The sequence below is a fragment of the Meles meles genome, chromosome 10, assembly GCF_922984935.1.
Source record: "Meles meles chromosome 10, mMelMel3.1 paternal haplotype, whole genome shotgun sequence".
Lineage (NCBI taxonomy): Eukaryota > Metazoa > Chordata > Mammalia > Carnivora > Mustelidae > Meles > Meles meles.
The window spans coordinates 86,064,575-86,085,972 of record NC_060075.1 but is presented as its reverse complement, the minus strand read 5'-3'; the positions used below and the strand labels follow the sequence as shown (position 1 = coordinate 86,085,972).

General features: G+C 44.3%; 1 protein-coding gene across 4 annotated transcripts in view; it reads right to left on the bottom strand.

Annotated features, from left to right (window-relative positions):
• The window catches only part of MAGI2 (membrane associated guanylate kinase, WW and PDZ domain containing 2), a 1,383,262-nt gene that overhangs the window by 144,267 nt on the left and 1,217,597 nt on the right, over window positions 1-21,398 (bottom strand). For all 4 annotated transcript variants that reach the window (XM_046021617.1, XM_046021618.1, XM_046021620.1 and 1 more), the window contains 2 exons: window positions 19,370-19,562; window positions 12,649-12,897 (listed from right to left, as the gene is read on the bottom strand). In XM_046021617.1, the coding sequence (XP_045877573.1) occupies window positions 12,649-12,897; window positions 19,370-19,562 (442 nt within the window). The remainder of the gene's footprint in view (window positions 1-12,648; window positions 12,898-19,369; window positions 19,563-21,398) is intronic.

The window sequence follows — 21,398 nt, the reverse complement described above, 5'->3', positions numbered from 1 at the left end:
AAAATGTATTTTGTTGTCCACAGCGAAATACCAATTGCACGCTAGAGGGAAGAGACCGGGAGTGACAAAGCACATCACTGAGGATGGAAGGAAGGCCCAAAATACATGTGGAAAGCCCTGCAACATCATTAGTCCTTACGGAAGAAATGCAAATGCAAACCAAAATGAGGCATCACTACACACCTACTGGAATGGCTAAAATTCAAACCACAATGATGACAGAAAGCCTGGAAAGAAGTCCTCACATGGGATGCAGACCATCTGGAAACCTCATACGGGGGAATACAAAACGGTACCCCAGTTTGGAAACCAACCGAACCAGCAACCCTGCTCTGACATACTCACTCAACTGAAAACTCTTTTCATGCTAAAACCTAAATGAAAAGTTTCATAGCTGTTTTATTCACAATCACCCAAACAGTAAACAGTGTGAATGGCTTCAACGAGGGAATGGAAGGTGAGACCATGGAGCATCCGCAGAGCGGAGGACTCTCACCAGTGCGGACCCATGAAGCAAAATGGGCGAATATAAAGCGGAAGAAGCCAGACTGCAAAGACCAGGTACTACGTAATTCCATTTTTATGGGAATAGACAAAACTAGAACGGAAAACAAATCTGTGGTGGTTGGGGGTCAGGAGTGGATGGAGGCGCGGACTTTACTGTGGCAGTAGTTAGAGAACTAAATGTATTTGTCAAGACTTACAGCTTATAGCCTAAAAGGGATGCAGCTTATGATATATGATTAAACCTTAAAAGTGGGAGAAAGAGTGAAAAAGCAGGGAGAGATCAAGAGAAGGTTTGGAATGGAATTGAATAGAAGGAAGTAAAGAAGAAGTGTGTCAAGTAAGGAGGAGGCAGGAGGTAGGGAGGGGAGAGTGGGGTGTCTAGGAAGCCTTCAGAGGGGAAATCCAGCCTCGTCTGTGTTTTAATGATGAATTGGACTTCTCTAGGGGGTGAGGATGGAGAGGGCACCGAAGTCACAGGCCATGTGACTTGGCAAAGGCACTAACGTGTGCATTAGCAGACTCTGTACTGTGGGTGTGAGAGTTCAACGAGCACACACAGGGAGACCGGATCAAGGTAGGAGGAGACAGACAATGGAAGGCTTATTGGTTGTGCCAGGGGGCTGGGAATTGATTTTCACAGCCACATGAGAAGCCACTAATGGATCAGGAAAGGTAAGTGATATTATAAGACTAGCTTTTTAGACAGAGCACCATGGTAACATGTGAAGGGTGGCTAGAAGGCTGGAGGCAGGGAGGGCACCTAGAGGCCACTACTGTGCTCCAGCGCAGGGTTGCAATGTTTGATTTGCTGTCCGACGTGTGGCCATTATTTAAATTAATGGAAATGAAAGGCAATTAAAAATTTTATTCCTCGGGGCACCTGGGTGGCTCAGAAAGTTAAGCTTCTGCCTTCAGCTCAGGTCATGATCTCAGGGTCCTGGGATCGAGCCCCGCATTAGGCTCTCTGCTCAGCAGGGAGCCTTCTTCCTCCTCTCTCTCTGCCTGCCTCTCTGCCTACTTGTGATCTCTATCAAATAAATAAATAAATAATCTTAATTTTTTTTTTTTTCCTCAGCCATGGTAACCTTATTTCAAGTGCCCCGGAGCCACATGTGACTACTGGCTGCAGTAGTGGGTAGGGCAGCATAGAACACCGCCATCATCGAGGGAAGTTCTACTGCGCTGTGCTAATCTAGAACCTCTACTAAGGCTAATGTAATGGCAGCCAAGATGGCCTCATGGATCTAAGTTGTATATCTGGAAAGAATTTTTGGGTAAGAGCTTGCCTTAGTCTCACAACGGTGGCTATGCAGTCATGTATAAATCTGGCTAAGATCAGCTCAGGTACCTGGAGGCCTGCTTTAAATCTTGTGATCTTATACTCTGATTGCGAGCTCCACCTGTCAGTCTTCTGTTGGCCCCTTAGCACCAGGGAAGGTCAGTATCAGTGGCTAATGAGATGCTAGAGACTAGATACGTGTGTTCTCCCCAAATTTATAGGTTGAAACCTAATCCCCAAAGAGATGCTCTTTGGAGGTGGGACATTGGGAGGTGATCAGGTAGAGGGCGAGTCCTCCTCAACAGTATCAGGGCTCTTATGAAAGGGATCCCAGAGAGTTCCCTGGCCCCCCTTCCGCCATGTGAGGTCACCGCGAGAAGATGCTTGATTATGAACCAGGAAGCTGGTCTTCACCAGATACCAGATCTGCAGCAACTTGATATTGAACTTCTAGTCTCCAGAGGTATGAGAAATAAATTTCTATTATTCTGTTGTCTAGGCCACCAGACCGTGGTATTCTGTTATAAAACACTTGGCAACCAGGTTTTATTGTATTTTAATTTCATCAAGTACCTACAGAAATATGAGCTGTTCTTCATCTTGCTGTTCATCTAGCAATTCTGTAACACATTCGAATGAAGATTTCTAAGTTGGACTATTCTTCTACCTCATGTTATCTCAATTGCTCTGTGTCAGAGAACCATAAGGGCCCATCTTTTAAACGACGTGCTCTTCTTTGTTTCCTAAAGGACCTCATGACAAATCCATACATATACACTTTATGATGAACAGTCTCTGAACATAAGGTTTTGGTTCTACCCTCGAAAGCAGATGGGTTTCTTTGGTTGCTCAACATCTGGGCATATTTGTGGAGCAAACCCTATAGAAATAGGATCTGGGAGAGATCACCCTGGAAAATGAAAATGCCAGTAGCAGGCCCCACTGCTTAGTTAATTTTCTTTTTAGCACTATACATCTTAGGAATGCCTAGTGATCATCACCCAGAAGAGACTGACTGACTAAGCTCTAGAAGTGTTTCCAAGAAAACATTTGGGAAGAAACCCAGCTTACAGAGCAAAATCATGGGTGGTCAAAATGAATAAATAAAAAGAGTTTCCACCAGGATTTGGTGTGACAGAAAGTAGTTTGGGGACAGGTACTCCCTAAGTCCTTGGTGAAAGCTGGGGCTCAAAAAGAAATACTGTTCATCCCATTCCAAGTGGGAAAAATATCCATTTATAACACTCTTTCTGCATAGCTGAAAAATGATGATAAATAACAATCCTGTGTTCACTTAACAACATGCTTTTAAATTGATTGCATATGTGGAAATAGCTTTTCTTAAGGGGTTGACTGTTGGGAAAAAAAGAAGAAAAATAAGATTACAGAGAATTTAATTTAAAGGGCCCTTGAAGAGGTTATCAAGAGAGTGTGCTTCTGCAAAAGTGACCTGTGGGCTTAGAATTCATTTGAACCCCGTGGGGAGTGATGGACATTTTGCATTGGTGGAGGGTGATCTGGTACCTGAAGTCTGGGCTCTCTTCGTCGTTACCATCTCCCTGTACTAGTTAGTGAATAACAAGGAGCTGCGGGATGTAAGCCCCGAAGAAACAGCTCCTGATCACCCATTTGCCCCACTTTTAAGATAACCAAGTAGCTGAAGGTAAGAAGACATTCACCCATCCACCTTCTGCTGCTGCCTAGAGAGTCTCTGAACACAATAACAAAATCTCTCCTCAAAAATTATTCCCTGGTGGGGAAAACTTAGGATTTATAAGCTCTAGTCAAATGGTAAGAATTTTAAAAAATGCTCTGTGAGCACTCACAGATTTTTTGATAGTTACACTGCTCTTCTCTTTGAAAACAGATAAGAATGATGGTGTTTCTCTGTGGACTTCCTCTTACAATTAAATGATCTTTAAATCTGTTAGCACTAAGAGAGTGCCATCTTCATGATCATCTTTCCATTTTAGTTAATAGATGGCAAGGTGTTCAGGTAGCAGTACTCAGAATTTGACGTAAAATCTTTTTGTGTTTGCTCGTCACAAAGGTTTCCTTATAGGACCTCAGCAGCCAGGTTTTAGCTTGGGATCAAAACTAGTCGTGCTCCGGGTTGAGAGAATGGAATTTAAGCAATAGGTCCTATTCTTCCTGGTTTGAGCCGGGTCTGATCCTCTCAAGAAGCAATGTGACTGAGAAGTTGTTCAGTTGGAACTGGAATGGGTTGCTTTGTTAATGAGGACTGTGAAATGAGTAACTAATTTGAAGGAATACTTTTTTCTAAGGAGCTTGAGATGCCATCCAAACCCTCCTGCTTAAGGACAATATAATTATCATCGAGGTGGTGTTCACACGGATGGATGGCGATTCCAGGAACAGCCAGGGCCAGGATGAGGTAAATCAGAGAGCATGCTGAGGCCACAGCCTGGCCCTTCAGAGGACAGAGACTTTGCAACCCAGAGGCTTGAGACTAGAGGGGCTGCCCAGAGACACAGAGATGGCTCCCGTGAGCCTGATTTCTTAGAGGGCCCTGGCGTCTAAGACTTCACCAGGCTCTGAGCCGGCTGTTCGATCATTCACTCCAGCTGAGAACAATTGAGGAGAAATCTGTATTCTGGGACATTGTTCCAGTTCTGCTTTCTTAGAGTGTGATTTTTCGTGCTGGGCAAGGACCAGCTTACACGCAATTCCTCCCCCTAACGGATCCTTTGCTCCTCTGCCCATTCTCAGAAATACGTCTTACTACCTTGGAGGGACAGGACAGCTAGAGTTAGGCACAGGGAAAGTGAGAGCAGAGCACACTCATGCTTTTACTTTCAAGAGGGCAGTGCTGGACCGTTACAAGAAGATCGAATCCAACCCCCCCAACATAAATTATGGGACAAATCGGTGAACCTCATGCTACCAGGAACTGTAAGAGAATCAAAGAAATGTCACCATTTCCTGCCCTTAAGGAGCTTATAATCTGTTTAGGGGAAGCAAACCACGAACACATGCAAAGTAAAAATGACAATAAAAGAGAGTAACCACAGCATAAACAGAAGGGAAGTCAAGAAGCAGTCAACAATTTAAGAGTTTACAGACAAGAATTCCATTAAGTATTAGAGAAAACATTTCAGGGAGAAGGGGAAGGGTTCAGGCAGAGTCTTAGTAAGAGATTAAGAGTTTTTTGAGCTGCTTGTGAGAGATGCTTACTATCTGGGGAGTAGACTGCCTCATAGGGTTGCGTCGAAAATTAAACACGATGTAAGAGTCTTAGTGTGGTGCCTGGGAGAGAGCTTGGTAAAACGTATTATTGGAGAGGAGGAGCCATTCCAAGTGGCAGCCGGCAAAACACGGGCACTGGGACAGGAAAGCAAAAGTTGTCTTTCCGGGGTGAAGCAACCAACCCAGATTTAATGGACTGGAATTGCAAGAAGCCTTTGGTAAAAAGTGGCTGTTCCACATTATCTAGGGTCTTGGATATAAGAGCAGTCAGTGTGTTTACACTTTACCTTGTAGATATTTCTTATTTTATTTATTTGACAGACAGAGATCACAAGTAGGCAGAGAGGCAGGCAGAGAGAGAGGAAGGGAAGCAGGCTCCCTGCTGAGCAGAGAGCCCCATGCGGGGCTGGATCCCAGGACCCTGAAATCATGACCTGAGCCAAAAGCAGAGGTTTAACCCACTGAGCCACCCAAGTGCCCTGTAGATATTTCTTTTTAAAAAGATTTTATTTATTTATTTGAGAGTGTGGGGGAGAGAAAGAGGGAGAGTGTACGTGTGAGAGCGTGTGCACACGTGGGGGGAGGGGCAGAAGGACGGGGAAACAGACTACCCACTGGGTAGGTAGCCTGCAGTCACGACCTGAGCTGAAGTCAGATGCTTAATGGACTGAACACCCAGGCGCCCCTCCTCTGTGATACTCCTATCATGAGTGTGATGACCAAGGACTCGTTATAAGAAGACTGGACTGTCCATAGCAAGTGGCATATTTGTTGACAGCCTTCACCTCATTAGCAAGTGCACCCCACTTCTACCCTAGCCCCCGGCTACCTCCTGCAGCGGGAAGTAAATCTCACTAGTAAGTGTAATGAGACTGAGTTGATTTAAAACATATGTATATCGGGGGGCGCCTGGGTGGCTCAGTGGTTTAAGCCTCTGCCTTCAGCTCAGGTCATGATCTCAGGGTCCTGGGATCGAGCCCCGCATCGGGCTCTCTGCTCGGCGGGGAGCCTGCTTTCCCCCCTCTCTCTGCCTGCCTCTCTGCCTACTTGTGATCTCTCTCTCTGTCAAATAAATAAATTCTTTAAAAAAAAATATGTATATCAGTACAGACTATGAACACAATCCTAACTTTTTTGTATATGTGGATTTTTTGCAAGATTATGAAGACATTTGCTTATCTGATGGCCCGTGAGTTGTAATTAGAAGGCAGATACTTGAAGGAAAATTGGCATTTTATATGGTGTCCTGCACCTGCCCTGTACTGCTTCTGTCACAGAAGCACTCACAGTGACGGCGTGGCTGATAGATACCATTATGCCTCCTGAGCGAGCTCCTCTCAGCAGAAAGCTCCAAGTGAAAGTACTTTGTCGTCGAAGGACTCCAAAGCAGAGGTTCATTTAAGGATTAAGGGAATACAGTGTTACATGTTTCAAAACTGGTTAAGAACTGAAAGGAAACTTGCTTTTGCAAGCCAACGAGAGATGAAGGAATGAGACTCATTTTCTAATTCCCATGTCCAACGGTCTAGGTATGACTTAAGAACATTTCCGGCAGTGACTTTTGGGGCTGGGAACATTGATTGGTCAAAGTTTACAATGATTTAGAGAAGATCAAGGTCCCAGCTTCGGCACCAGGGGCACCAAGTACCTGTGCTTTTCAGGTGATCAATGAACAAGCCTCAGCATGGAGGTCCGAAGAAAATCCCTTGTTACAACCTAAACCAATAAAATGTAAGATGAGGCGCTTACTGGTTACTGATACTAGAGACTTCATTTAGGGAAGGACTTTGTAACCCTCAGGCAATAAAAGGAGTGCACCAGGACGCAGGTGTACCAAGACAGCCAACGCTGGTGGGGTGTGGGGCAGGACCCCCTGGGGTGGCCTTCCTTTTGTCTCCAGTAGTCTCATTCCTTCTATCTTAGTGTTACACCAACGTTACCAGTTCACAAGAGTGCTGAGTAAATTGCCTTAAAGGGGAGTTGGTTTTGTGTCCTTAAAGTGCTTGCTTCAGATTGCTTCTTAACAGCGGGGCCACCTTCAAAACATCGGAAATGAACGCTACACAGGCTTAAAATGATGACTTGAGCCAATGAAAAATATGATCCAGGCCTCAGAGGTGCCCCAGACTTTGCACACACAGACAAAATGAACCTAATACTCATTTCCATGCTGATTCATGGCATCATATGATTTAGAGCTGGAAGCGGTTGCGAAGACCACCTTTCCTTATCCTTTAGATGAAGGAGCACACGGGACGACCCCTCATGTGTTCGAGGGACACAGCTGGTGGTGGATGGATAAACTGGAGAGAAGCCCCAGCTTCTCATCCAATGCACTTTGCATGGAACTAAATCGTCTTGTGTCAGGGCACACTAAAGAAACCTCCGCTTTCTGTTTTAATTCGTATCTTCCCTAAGGTCAGGTGACTATTCAGTGGCTGCGTGGTCTAGGGGGTGAATTTTTTGGGGAAAAATCCTAAACTGCCTCACGGCTTGCCCACTTTTATTTCACTCTTTTAAGGAAACTATACATTAAAATGTCATAAGAAGACCTGCTAGCGAAGCTTTTGAATTTCTAGAATAACCTCTAAACTCCAGAGCCCACGGACATTATCAAAGACTTTGAGGAAAGTCATCAGGGCATTTTACTGAAGGTACTAACTTGTTCTAGAATGTTGGATTGTGGTGGGCCTGAGGGAAAGTTAACAATGACCAAGTCTGTACTCCAAGCCACGTCAGAGGAAGCACACACGTGGGAACAGAGAGTTGTAGCACCAGCACGGAGCTGAAGGACTGTTCGAGAGCAGGCAGTGTGCTCACTCGAGATACACTCACATCTTTTTTTTTTTTTTTTAAATTTTTGATGCCTCTGTAAGCCAAGAGCAGCTTGAAGGGTGTGCAGAGCCTTCTGATGTACAAAGTAAGGCCAATGGCCAGGGAGATGTGTGGGAAGGGGCTCCTTCCTAGGATGGGGACTCTGGCCTGCTGAAGGGGGTTCCCCGAGGGCCCCAGCCCTCACTAGCCACTTAGCCTGCAACAGTGCCTGCCTATGACTTGGCACTCTGGGACAGGTAAGAGCACCCCCACACCTCCAGAATGATCACCAAATCCTCCCCCATCACCAGTCTCCATCTGCTCCTCTCACCTCCTTTCTCATGCACCCCAATATTTGGTGCCTGCCTCACACTCACCCTCCTCCAGAAAGGCTCAGTCCCTGATTCTGCAGCTCCAGAGGCCCCACCCCCACAGAAAACAGAGTCCAGGCTGTTAAGACAACAGGAACGAAGGCAGGAAGGGCGGGAAAGATGGTGCCCCTGCTGTCCCTAACACGTCCTCCCTCGCACCTTGCTATGGGCCTGCGTTTCGGTTTACAGACTCCCTGCACAAGCTGCCCCCCTCTACCACTGCTGTCTCAGTGCCCATGTATGTCTACCCCATAAATGCCAACATAACCTTCCTGACAAATTACAGAAAACCAGGAGACTGAGGGGCACTTTTATTTCATCATTTGTGCCGAAGTGCTTCCTGAGAACCTGTGGTGGGAGGGCGGGTTTGAGGCAGGTGGGGGCCCAAGCAAGCACCTGCGAGGTCAGGTTATAGCTCCGTGATAAAACCTGGATGTCAGGGCTCCGCCTTGAGCTGGCACAACCGAAAGACCAACCTGTCAACCCCACTGTGTGTCGCCACCGGGACATCATTATAGATCAAGTTTGTGCTCCGCTCAGAGTCAGAACGTTACCGAGTCTTCTCTCCCTGTGTACACAGACCTCCGTGACAAGAGAGCTCATCAAAGGCAGGAATGCCTTGAACTTCCCAAATATACCAAATTTCCAGGTCTTGAGAAGCTTCTAAGGTTGTTTCCAATATTCTATGTTTATCAATAATATGGCAATGGACATGTTTGCATACAAACCTTTGTTAGTATCTTCTTAAAAATTTAAAATTCAATTGCCCATTACAGATTACTCTTAGCCTAAGCTCTGGTCTGTAAGCCATTTTGTTATTCCTTGGATCTAATATTTTTAAAGATATTATTTATTTATTTGAGAGAGAGAGAGACAGAGAGAGACAGAGAAAGACTAAGGGAGGGACAGAGGAAGGAGGACGAGCAGACGTCATGCTGAGAATAAAGCCTGATGTGGGGCTCGATCCCAGGACCCTGAGATCATGACTTGAGCTGAAATCAAGAGTCGGATGCTCAACCAATTGAGCCACCCAGGCACCCCACCTTGGCACCAATTTTAAGGTCTGAAAAAAAACCTTAATATTTTGGACAATGGGATACAAATGATCAGGAAACTTGCTTATTCCCACTTTAAGTCAGGGAGAATATTCTTGCATCTCAGACAGGGGCTTCTAAGTTCCGTGTGCTCCCAAGCAGTATTTGGCCTCCTGGGTTACTGGTTTTGGAAGGAAGCAGTGTGTTCCTTAATTACATTAATGAATATAAAGGGAACTTCTTCTTAATCTTTTGGGAAATAATACTTTGAAAAAAAGATGTGAGGCTTGGTAATGAGCCGGACTAAATGCCAGGTAGTAAATAAGCCAGGAACTCAATGTCCCAAGTCTCAACTGGTCGAACGCCTGGCATCCTGGGCAGAGTTTTCTCCTGGACCGAGGAAGCTCTGGGAAGTAACTCCTTTTGTCACCTTCGGGGTGGTGAAATTTACACATGGGTTCTCCACCTCTGCTGTCTTCTCTGATACAGTCCATAGAGACATATTATTTGTAGGAGATTCTAAAAGGCACAGCTTCGGGCCTGAATTTTGATGTTTCCGGTGACTTTTCAAGTTTATTGGCTAGTGAATTCTGGGGAGATTTCCAGCCTGAAGCCTCAGCAAAGAAAGGCACACTCAGCTGCACTGGTGTGTTTGCCACTGCTCTCGGCTGCGGGGGGGGAGGGGGGGCAGCCGGTGGGGCAGACTGTGCTCCCAGAAGGTCAGCACGTGGATGGGGAGCTGGCCCCTCATCGGCTGCTCTGGGAGAATGGGGGCTCTGACTCATGCCTGACGGAAGAGACTATCCGAGAAGCGGCAGCTGGCAGAATAGAAAGATAACGCCGGTCTGGACACCAACGGTGACATAGTGCTTACTCTGAACCAGAGCTCTTCTGAGCACTTCCCTGTACTCATTCATTTAACCCTCAGAGCAACCTCTCAACATAGATCCTAACCTTATCTTGTCTTTACAGACAAGGAAACTGAGGCCCAAAGAAGTCATGTGACTTCCTCAAGGTCACACAGGTAGGAGACGAAGAAGCCCGGCAGTCCGATTTTAGCTGGTTCACCTCTCAAAGGTGTTAACAGTGCTCTGTCCGCCAACAAAGAGGCTCAGTAGCGAACCACGATCAAGTTCGTGGTCCTTGGGCTCAGGTAAGACATGAAGAGAAAAATGACCCAAGCCCCGGGAATGATTGTGACTCCCGAGTCCCCGAGGGTATCATGCTCTCCAGTCTCACAGAATAAAGGACTTTTGCTATTCTGACGACGGATATGTGACATGAGGAGGGCTCCTTCCCATTCATGAGGTACTTAGCCCTTCTCTTCAAAGTTAGAGCTCAAAATTATAACAGAAGTTAAGTAGGAAACAGCGTCAGGCCCAGAAAGCTTTTAGGTGCGCCTGCTGCAAATTATATATTGTAAACGCTACAGGCCATCAGTATAATAACTGCTCTTCCCACAGAGCATGGGGGCAACCTCCATTTCGAACGCCTTAAATTGAAAAGAAATAAACATGTGAAAAAAGAAGGCAGGAAGCATCATGCATATATTTCCACTCTCCAGGGTGATATAAAATAATACCATTTTGAAAATGACTAGAATTATTCTTTTGAGGTCACTCTAATGTCACTTGGTTGGAAGAAAAATTCACATTAATTGTAAGTAGCTGCACCCGTTGTTTTCCAGATCTACTTATGCATGGATTTGATTTGTAATCGAAAAAGCATCTGTGGCTTCTCTATGTGATAAGTGCATGTGGGCACACACATGCACACACGTGCACACACACGCGTGCACGCACACACACCACTCTCTATGCATTGAGCAATAACACCATCACACTTCAAAGAAACCTGAGACCTTAAATAACATGTTGAATGGTTTCCTTGTGGTGGTCTACTTGGAACAGGTCCAAGACCTCTCTGAACATTTCCCCCAAGTATAAATGATTGGAACGCTGTTCATATAATTCATGAAAATCTTTAGTCTAATGTCCTTTCAATCTTGGTGACTCTATCGCACTGGCAGAATCCTGCTTTTACCCTATGCTTTAAGATGGGATTTATTCCTTCATCTTATCATGCAGGGAAAGAGAAATGAAATTGTTCTTTCGGATACATGTACTTGCATTTCTGCACATACTCATTAAGGTTCAACACTTCCATAGTTTTCATTCTTCAGTTTGTCAAAGGTAAAGTGAAACGGGGTCATCCTTTCCATTCAGTCCTGGTGGTGTTTTGAGAACATTAACTGTATCATTAAAAAGTTCTTATTCCTTCTCAATGATTTGGTTCCTTGAGTATTGTTTGACACCCCTCCCTTACCCCACATGCTGGAAACAATCACAGTTATAAGAATTTTAGGACTACCACATGACCTAATTATTTTTTTGTCTCAATGCTCTCTATTTTGGTATTTCTATCCATAATATTTTGGGCTAAATCACTTCAACATGGCAAACGAGCAAGTTTTCCTATGCCTTTACTGTCCTACCACCTGCTGGCAGCCAAGTAACTTCTGGAATATTGTTCCTGAAAGGAAAACCTCCAAGGAAGACTGAGGGTCTACAAGATGACCAGTTGCAAGAGAAACACAACCTCTGATGATACCTGTTGTACAGACTCACAGATTTGGAGGAGCCCTTGGTGAAGTCACCTACAACCCCCCATCCACTACTACCAGCCTAGGACAAGGTTCCAGGATGTTGGCACCCCTAGGACAGTTTTCATGACCTCCTGATGCTGTCTCAGGCTTCCACTCTTGCTCTCTTCCCCCGATTTCATTTTGTACAAGAACGGACTTAAAAAGCATAGGTATATATAATACTTATAAATATAAATAATATAAATAGTATAAATGCTTAAAAATATATGTACCTATACAAGTTCCTTCCATGGTTCCCATGGACTTAGACTATAGTCCAGATTTCTTCCTGTGGGCATGTGAAGCCCTGTGCAGCCTGGCTCCTGCCTAGTCCTCTTAGTCTTAGTCTCTTGTCGCTCTCACATCTGTTCTGTCATCGCCACACTGGGCTTCTGTAGAGCTCTTGAACACTGAGCTCCTTCCTCGACGGCTCTCCCCCCAGATCCTTTGCATATCTGGTTTCATCCTATCAAGCGGGAAGGAGCTCCTCTCACACCAATACTCTCACACTACTCAGTTTTATTTTCTTCCCACTATAATAGGAACAAAGAGCTTTTATGGGGGTTGTGGGGTCAGGGGGACATTAGATGTGAACTTGCACTCTTTCTGAACCGAAGGCTCAGCAATGTTTGCTAATCCTATATTAAATTATATTATTTTTGCCCATAGCCTGTAAGCTTCTGGCTCCCCAAGGTGCCTCCAACGGTCTTCTGATTTGCACGTCCAGTATCCCTACCAAGAACAGATGAGCCCAAGACCCCTTATTCAAAGGCAAGCGAAGCCATCACTTACTGATAGTGGATCCGGACTCAGGTCTGTTCAGGGAGCTGATGATGACAAAGCCGAAGCCTTCGTTCTCCTTGCGGTGAATGACCACATCGCTGGTCTGCAGACTGTGGGAGGCGAAGCCTTCAGGTGGAGAGGCATTGCTACTGGGGGCAGCGTGGTTGCTGTTGGTGTAGGTGGCGTAGTCACTGCGCGGAGAGCTGTGGTGGGTTGACACGGAGCCTGGACTCCTCCCGTTCTCTGGGCAGGGCTCCCCTGCAAAACACAGCATGCCCGGGCGCTCAGTTATCTAACAAGGGTCTTGATGAGTGCCTCTGTGTACTAGGTGCAGTTCTAGACATCAGCATCATGCCAAGACTGGCTGACTGGCTTCTAGTCCCCATGAGTGCAGAACATTTGAAGGGCTACAAACCTAGCTACAGAGCACCCAGGTCTAAGCCCCATTCCATTCTTCACGGCAAACATAGCTAAACCCTCAACGGCTTCTTCTGTGCTGCTACTAGTTTATATTTTCCTCTTGTTAAATCTGCAACACCCCCCCCTCCAGCCCCCCCCCTCCCCCGCCCAGGACAACACCTGGTTTTAGATATTGAGCTTTTTTTTTTTTTTTAAAAGATGTATTTATTCATTTGAGAGAGAGAGAAGTGGGGAAGGGGCAGAGGGAGGGGCAGAGGGAGAGGGGAAGCAGACTCCCCACGGAGCGTGGAGCCCCAAACGTACCTCCATCTCAGGATCTGACCCTGAGATCACGGCCTGAACCAAAAGCAAGAGTCAGACACTGACCTGAGTGAGCCACCCAGGAACCCCTAGATACTGAGCTTGTTAGTTTCATAATAATAACTGATTAACGATGATAAAACAGGAGGGCAGTATCTTAAACTGCACTGTGCACAGGATTACTTAAAGAACTTGTGAAGGCTGTATCTTCAGGGTCCATGTGTGGAAAGTGGTTTTTGTTTTTTTTAAAAGGATTTTATTTATTTATTTGACAGATCACAAGTAGGCAGAGAGGCAGGCAGAGAGAGAAGGGGAAGTAGGCTCCCCGCTGAGCAGAGAGCCCGATGTGGGGCTCAATCTTAGGACCCTGGGATCATGACCTGAGCCGAAGTGTTAACCCACTGAGCCACCCAGGTGCCCCTGGAAAGTGTTTTTAGTAGATTTAGGAAGACTGGGCACAGGAGAGAGAAACCCAGTAAGAGTTCTAGGCCACCACTGAGCAATGCTGCTGGAGGGGTACGGTTAGTGGGGCTAACAGCCCAGAATGTCCATGTAAAGGGACCCATCATAATCACAGTTTTTTTTCCTAACTTTTATTTATTTATTTATTTATTTCAGCGTAACCCAGCGTAACCCAGTGCTCCATGCAATACGTGCCCTCCCTATTACCCACCACCTGGTCATAATCACATTTAATTTTGTGATACTGTGTTAGTCTAGAGGCATTAATTCACTCCATGTAGGTGGAAAACATCTTTCTTAAAGGATCCTTCTTTTATTCACTTACTCTAGGATTAAATCTAACAATGATGTCAGGCCAAGGGGACGATGAGTTTTGAATTTCTGAACAAGGTGTGGGTGGCATTGCTCATTTTTATGCTGTATCATTTCAAAATATTCTCTATTATTAGCCAGATAAACCAAACCAATACTTCCATGAGAAAACAAGCTTATTTACAGGAAGAAATGATAGAAAGTTGGCGGCCAAGAGAAACTGCTTTTTAAAAATGAAAGTTCATCTGTTATTGATAAAGAATTTTGTCATTTTAACTTCATACTTAGGTTTTGGTACGCTGATTAAAAGAACTGAAGCGGGCACCTAAAATACTGTAACTAGAAATAGGACTGTTTCATCTCATCTTACAGTTTGATCAGTTTGCACAAAAGATGTTTCTGGAACAGAGAAATAGTGAGAAGGAAAGTAACCACAAATAATGACTCTTTTTTGGGTCTCTAGATATGGCCTCCCATTTAGAGCTCTGGTAGGTGTCTCGTATGGCAAGTTAAAAATAATTAGCAAAAGTCCCAGCGAAGGCTCTTAACTTGATAAACCGCAACCGCAATTCCATTCTGAAATGAAAAATCATTTCATTTCAAAAATCAAAAATCATTTCAAAAATCAGGGAGAAAGAACACAGACTAGAAGAGAATTTTTGTTCTACTGATATGTAGAGAAAGAGGAACGGGCTTTATTCGTACACTCAGATTAAAAAATAGTCTTACAAAAATGTATTCATTTCTTGTTTGTAATAGCAGAATAAGATCCAGGATGCTGCTTATTATCATTTGATAAATTTGAATTTTTCGGTAAGATTTAATTAATCAGGTTTTAATTGAAGAAGACAAATGGATGCTTTTCATCTGTAAGAAATGCACTGAGGTGAGAAAAGAACAAAATGCCAATGTCAGAGCCTTTCCCTCTTTTCTACCAGAATTTAAAACTACTTGTAAAATGTCCCCTCCCCGCTAGAAAATATTCAAAGACAAGCTGTTACGGTCTTCGTGAAGCAATGTCCTTTATCAGTCCTTGCTCCAGTTGGAAATAAAGTGATTAGAGATAGTTGGGAGGAAGAAAAACAAACAATTATTAGGCTGCAACATTAAATTGAAAATCTCCCTGAGTTATTGGACCAAATCAGTACTAAATGTCATAGGCAGTGACAAGAGAGATCTCATTTTCTGGCTGTCATATTTTAGGGGGTTGAGGACTGTGCCTGTCAGTAAAGTGGCAACAAAAGAAAATGATCTGTCTTTGCAGTAAGTGTCTGGGAGCAGCTCTCCCTCGGGTTCTAGAGGTTTCCCCGAAAGAACGTCACTGACTATTCAACGTGAATGGTGGCTGGGGAAGGGGAAGAGTCCAAAACAGGAAAAAGAATACCGTTCTATTGCTTTTGGACTTTGCTTTCCACCTCTAGAACAAAGTTCTTCATCTTTTTAAATTTTTAAATTTAGTTTAATTTTTTCAGTGTTCCAAGATTCATTGTTTATGCACCACACCCAGTGCTCCATGCAATCGGTGCCCACCTGAGTCCTCACCACCAGGCTCACCCAACGCCTCCCCCGCCCCCATCCTCTCCCTTCCAAAACCCTCAGTTTGTTTCTCAGAGTGCACCGTCTCTCATGGTTCTTCCCCCTCTCCGATTTCTCCCAACTTACTTTTCCTTTCCTTCTCTTAATAAGGCAGTGGGGCATGCCAGCCCAGGCTGGAGTGTCCACATGCAGTGTACAACCTCGTGGGGCCTGACGGAGGAGGGGGCTCCGTCCCCACAAGCTGGGTCCCCACCAAAGCGAGAGGCTGACCTGCCTGCGAGGGATCTGAGCGGGTGTACTCCTGATCTAGACTCCTCAAAGCAGACAACTTATTTGAACGGGTGACGTGCTCACAGACAAAGAAGAATGGAACATGTTTGGAATCGACAAAAAGTCTAGTAACCAGGACTGGGAGATCCTGGGGCACCCTAAACAATGGCTAAACTTTTCAGCCTGCTGCCAAGAAAGCCTTCTTTTTCTCGGCATTAAGCCAAGAATTAGACTCTCCCTTAGATATGAGAGAAAAGTACTGATGGATAGCTTTCAGACGGACTCTAACGTGTTTTGATTAAGTCATAAAATGTTCTTTCACATCAGTTCTAGATTGACACATGAGGAAATTCCTCAGAGACAGCCTTCTCTCAGACGAATAGTGTGTATTCAAAATATGTCATTAGTTTGAATGTCTCAAAGCTGAGCTATTAAATATACAAATATTTATACTTCAGTGTAATAAAGCCACTCTTCTACTATCCTTGGGGGAAAAAAATAGCTAAACACTGGAGCTGGTGCCATAGGTAAAACATCTCTCAAAACTAGTTTATTTTTTAAATTAAAAAAAGGTTTTTTAAAAGACTTTTCATTTATTTTCTGGGAAAGAGAGTGAGTGTGTGTGGGAGAAAGAGCAATCGGGAGAGAGGTCGAGGAAGAGGGAGAAGCAGACTCCTTGCTGAGCAGGGACCCCGATGCGGTGCTCGATCCCAGAATCTTGGGTTCATGACCTGAGCCAAAGGCAGATGCTTAACTGACTGAGTCACCCAGGCGCCCCTCAAAACTAGTTTAAAGTGCATGACCTGTGCTATAATTACCTCGTAAATAAAATTAAATGTATTATGGGATGTTTCCTTCCTTTACTCCACAATTTCTCCTTTTTGAGGATCTAGATTGTCATTGCCTCATTGAAAACTTCACCTTTCTATCCTTAGTATGCACACTTTTAAAATATTTTAATATTTGCAGAAGCTTCTGCGTTTCTTTAGTTTTTGCCCGATGTAACTAACTAGGCATTATCTCTTCTAATACGTGTGCTTTTCTCTCTTTTTCTCTTGAGTGCTGGAGGCCAGTGCCTGGTGCCTTCTGAGGAGGGACAGGACATTTGCACAAGCTGAGGCAAGCATAAGGCTGAAGGCTTTAACCTCTGTGAGCGCCGCCCCCTCTTCTTCCCAGCTCCTGATACCGCTTCTCTGTGTAAGAAGGTGGCAACTCTGTCCCTCTTCTCACATATCTTCTGTCTCTTCACAAGCTGATTGCTCACTTCCCTCAGCTCTGAACCATCTCATTGTAAGTCAGGCTCACACCTCCCACTGCCTTTCCTTGGGAAAGCATAATAATAATGATAACAGTCCTTGAAAAGGCATCTTCGCTGTCATATCCACTTGTGGCTGTCCTTTCTCGCTGTTGGAGAAACAGCAGCTAAGAAGAAAAGCTGTCTTCCTATGCCTTTAAAAAATCTGTTCCATCCTATTTCTAGGCATTTACTTTACTATCAAAGTATCCTTTCCTGAACTTAATCATTTTCAATACTGATGAAGCTTTCAAGGAAGAGTGAGCTGAATTAACTTGGAAACTCTCCTGGTGTGAACGAGCAGTCTGCAGCTGAACGTTTTCAAAAATTAAATGCACTTGAAATGCACTCGAAAACCTAAATGAGTAAAGTTGGTAAGAACTGCAGCAAAGAGCATCTTCACAAAAGTCACATGATCCACAAATTGCAAGAATACATTTTTGCAGCATTTGGCATGCACTCCAATAGCGTGGGTTGATTAAAACAAAATTTAATTGGCAATAATCAGCTGGTGGCAAGGGGAGCATGAAATTATGTTGGTGCACTTGGTTTTGCACCTTGCAGTGTATTTCCTTGTAAATCAGGTATCTTTTTAATTTATCTGGGGGTTACAGAACATATAGCACGGCAAACTTTTTACCAAAAATCACTCTTAGGGAGAGAGACTGTTAAATGTTAACCAGGCAAACACTGTCTTCCTCCTGGCATCTTGCCCAAGGATAAGGTATGATTCAAGGTGTTTTACTTCTTTGGGTCAAGTGGTATGTCATGAATTTCTGAAGATGAATGGCACTTCTTAGCAAAACCCCCACACGATACAAGATATATAGCAGTCTGTACTGGTGAGGGCTGACAATTCTTCAGACTTGCGCTTTTAAACGATTGCCCTTGATCAAAGTCTAGTTTCTAGAAGCCTCGAACAGAAAAGGGTTTTTAGTTCGATTAATAAGTCTTATCTTCCCTAGTCATTCACAGCCTGTGATTAGTCAGTGGCACCCAACCCCCCACTATTTTTTTTTTTTTAATTCAGATGCCTTATAATAATAACACAGGGAAAACTACTTGGGCTAGGGAGTTGACATTTGCTAATGGTTGGTCTCCTGTCTTTGAATTCCTTGGGGGTGGGATGGGAGGGGGCCCGAAGGTGGGATAAAGCCAGAAGCACAGGTGGGGGCGGGGGCAGCAAGAGCCTCTGCATTATCACTGATTTTCACGGCAGACTCCTGGGTGAGCTACCCAACCTCTGGGCCTTGGTTTCCTTTTCTGTAACACGTGGGAGCTCCTGCAGCTGAGGTCCATCCTAATCTGTATGAGGAGACCCAGCGGGCTGAGCAGAGAGGCCAGCGGCCATGAGAGGAGTAGGTAATTCACAGGGCAAAGCCCTGGCAGCTGGGGACCCTACTGCCTACGTTACTGAGTGCTTAGACTATGAAAAATGGTTGATTTTTGTAACATATTCATAGAAATATCAACCGTTTTGGGGGATTGAGATGGTGGAGAGAGATAAACTAAATCAGACTAGGACTGTGAAGACTGACTTAAAAGTGAAGTCTTTGGTGGATTCTTTCACGATGCTAGGAAATGGCTGTAAAGGGAATAATTACTTCTAATTTACCGGTTCCATAAGCTTGGAGTTAAATGAATTGTGTTTTCTCAGAGTGACAGACAGCTGTATTTTTGTCATAGTTTTATTGTTACCTTTTATCAGGCTCTACTTTGGAGGCTAATTTTCCATCCTAGTTGCCTTCTTATGGTATCAAAATGCCATGGTTCTTGGTTTGTAAACACAATGAGGAACATTTTCCAAAGCTGTATTTTCCACTACCATAATGTTCCTCTTATAACTAGCACCCACCAAAGAGCAAAGAGCATACACATTTTAAATTAGCCCCAGGCTTTGCTAGAAATTTTTAATGACTGCGCTGAAAATGTAGGGCTGAGAGACTGCTTGGAATTACAGTGGGTGAAAATCTGCCCTTTCAAAATCATGGTCACATGTGGAAGATCTAGGTTGACTTTTGTCCTTGTATAATATAGAAATTGGTTTAAAATATTGTTCTCCCTGTCCTTACCATGTCCCACAAAAGCATTTCACCACCCGACCCCCAAGCCTCCATGCTGGCCTGAGCCACACACCTCCACATAGCACCTTCCTTCTCACAGTGAGGTTGACCTGCCCGTTTCGGGCTGCATGGTGCATCAGGTCGATGACATAGCGGTGGGTCTTGCCAGCCACTGGAATCCCGTCGACATAGACAAGCTCGTCTCCTGGGTGTAGGCGGCCGTCTCTGTCGGCTGAACCCATGGCAATGACGGCACCAATCAAAATCTAGAGAAACGTAAGAAGGAAAGGATATTTACATTTCAACTATTTTTGCTCACATATACTAATTTCTTTATGTAAATATAGTTATAGATATTAAAATTTCCTTATATATAAATCTAATTATACACAATAAGATCATATATAGATATAATTTCTTTATATGTATGTACAACTTGGGGGAAGGTTTTATTCCCACATTCCCTTGCTCCAAACCTGAGCATGTACTTGAAAAACGAAAAATGAGGGGCCTTTCCCACTCTTCCAGTTGCTAACTCCTTTTAGAGAAATGAACGTTTTGAACTCGTTGCTGATGGCCACGAGGTCTGGGGGACACTTGCTTCCTGGAGCACCAGTTATCACCCTTAAGGAAAATTCTAACCCCAAATGTTCCGATGTTATTGGCCACTGGGGATGTAATGAGCTGGGGATTGAATCTTGGTTCCACTTCTTGTTTGTGTGGCCTTGGGCAAATCTTAACCTCTGTGAGCCTCAGTTTCTTCATCTGCAAAATGGGGAAATAAAGTAATAGGAGCTGATTTATGGACTTACTGAAAGAACTGAATGAAATAATGCATGTAAAGCATTTAACTTTGTCATGGCACATAGTGAGAGCTCAAAAAATGTCAGGGCAAACTAGGGGCTGCATATTATGAAACTGAAAATGGTTCAATTTTTTTTTTTTAAACTTTGCTTTGCCTTGCAAGGCTGGAGTTAAGGATAAAATAAAATAAAACAAAGTAAAACTCACAGTTGGCTCTTCAGGCCAGGTGACTTTAAAAAAGCCTCAGTCAAACCTCCTCCTGATTTTTGCTCTATTCCTTCGACTATTTCCTTGGAGCACTGTCCTTTGTGTAAAGGACATTCCCAGTTCTGCCTGTCCCCTGAAATGCTTCTGAAATGTTTAGGTGACTCTCATGCCAAGAAATGAGGAAGAACATATCTGGGAAATGTGTGCGTGGTAATTCCCTGAACCAGGGACTGTAAGGGAAGACATAACATAAGGCTTCCCACTTTCCGTTAGAAACACTCAGATTAGTGTCCATTAATGAGGCTTTTTTTTTCTTTCTCAGAGGAAAAACCAATGGCACTAAATATTTTAGTTTCACTCTTTAACCTACAATTTTTCCAACACATGGGCAATGGCCATCCGATTTCTTTTGCCAAGTGGCTTAGCCATAGAGCATCTGAAGTCAAATGTTACTCTTACCCTGGTCATATTACAGAGGCTATCGTCTAAGTTTTAAGTCTTCATAAAAGGATCCCTTGCTCACAGATGGATTTCTTTCAGGCACAATGATTTCCTTCAAACTCTGGATCTGTGGATCCCAGCTCATTTGCAGAGCTGCCCCCTCGTGATCGTGGGTTTATGTGTCTCAGGTGTGACAACAGACTGGTTCTTATGTGGTCACACTGCTCGGCGTGGCCTGTCAACATGGCAGCTTGGTGTGAATGCCCAGGACTTCTTGGGTATATGCAGAATTAAAGGATGGAGAGTGCTCTCTTTTCCTGAAGACCTCATAGCCTTGGCCCACTGAACAGCTTTCTTTATCCACAGGAATGACAATTCTTGATGACTACGCCTACTTTGTCTCTATTCCTGGGGGTGGGCTGGGTTCGATTTGCTTCCACACTGAATATCGGTGCTCTGAGGAGTGGTTCATTATTGCTATCACAAGGAAAACCTCGCATATCCTGCCTTGGATTAGCTGTACAGTGTGGTTCTTTCCCTGCAACGCTCTGCTCCTATTTCCTACAGGACAGCGGCTGGGTCTGCTTCTGACATTCTCCGTTTTTCTCTTATTGTCATGCCAACCTGAATTTATGAGCTTCTTTCTAAAG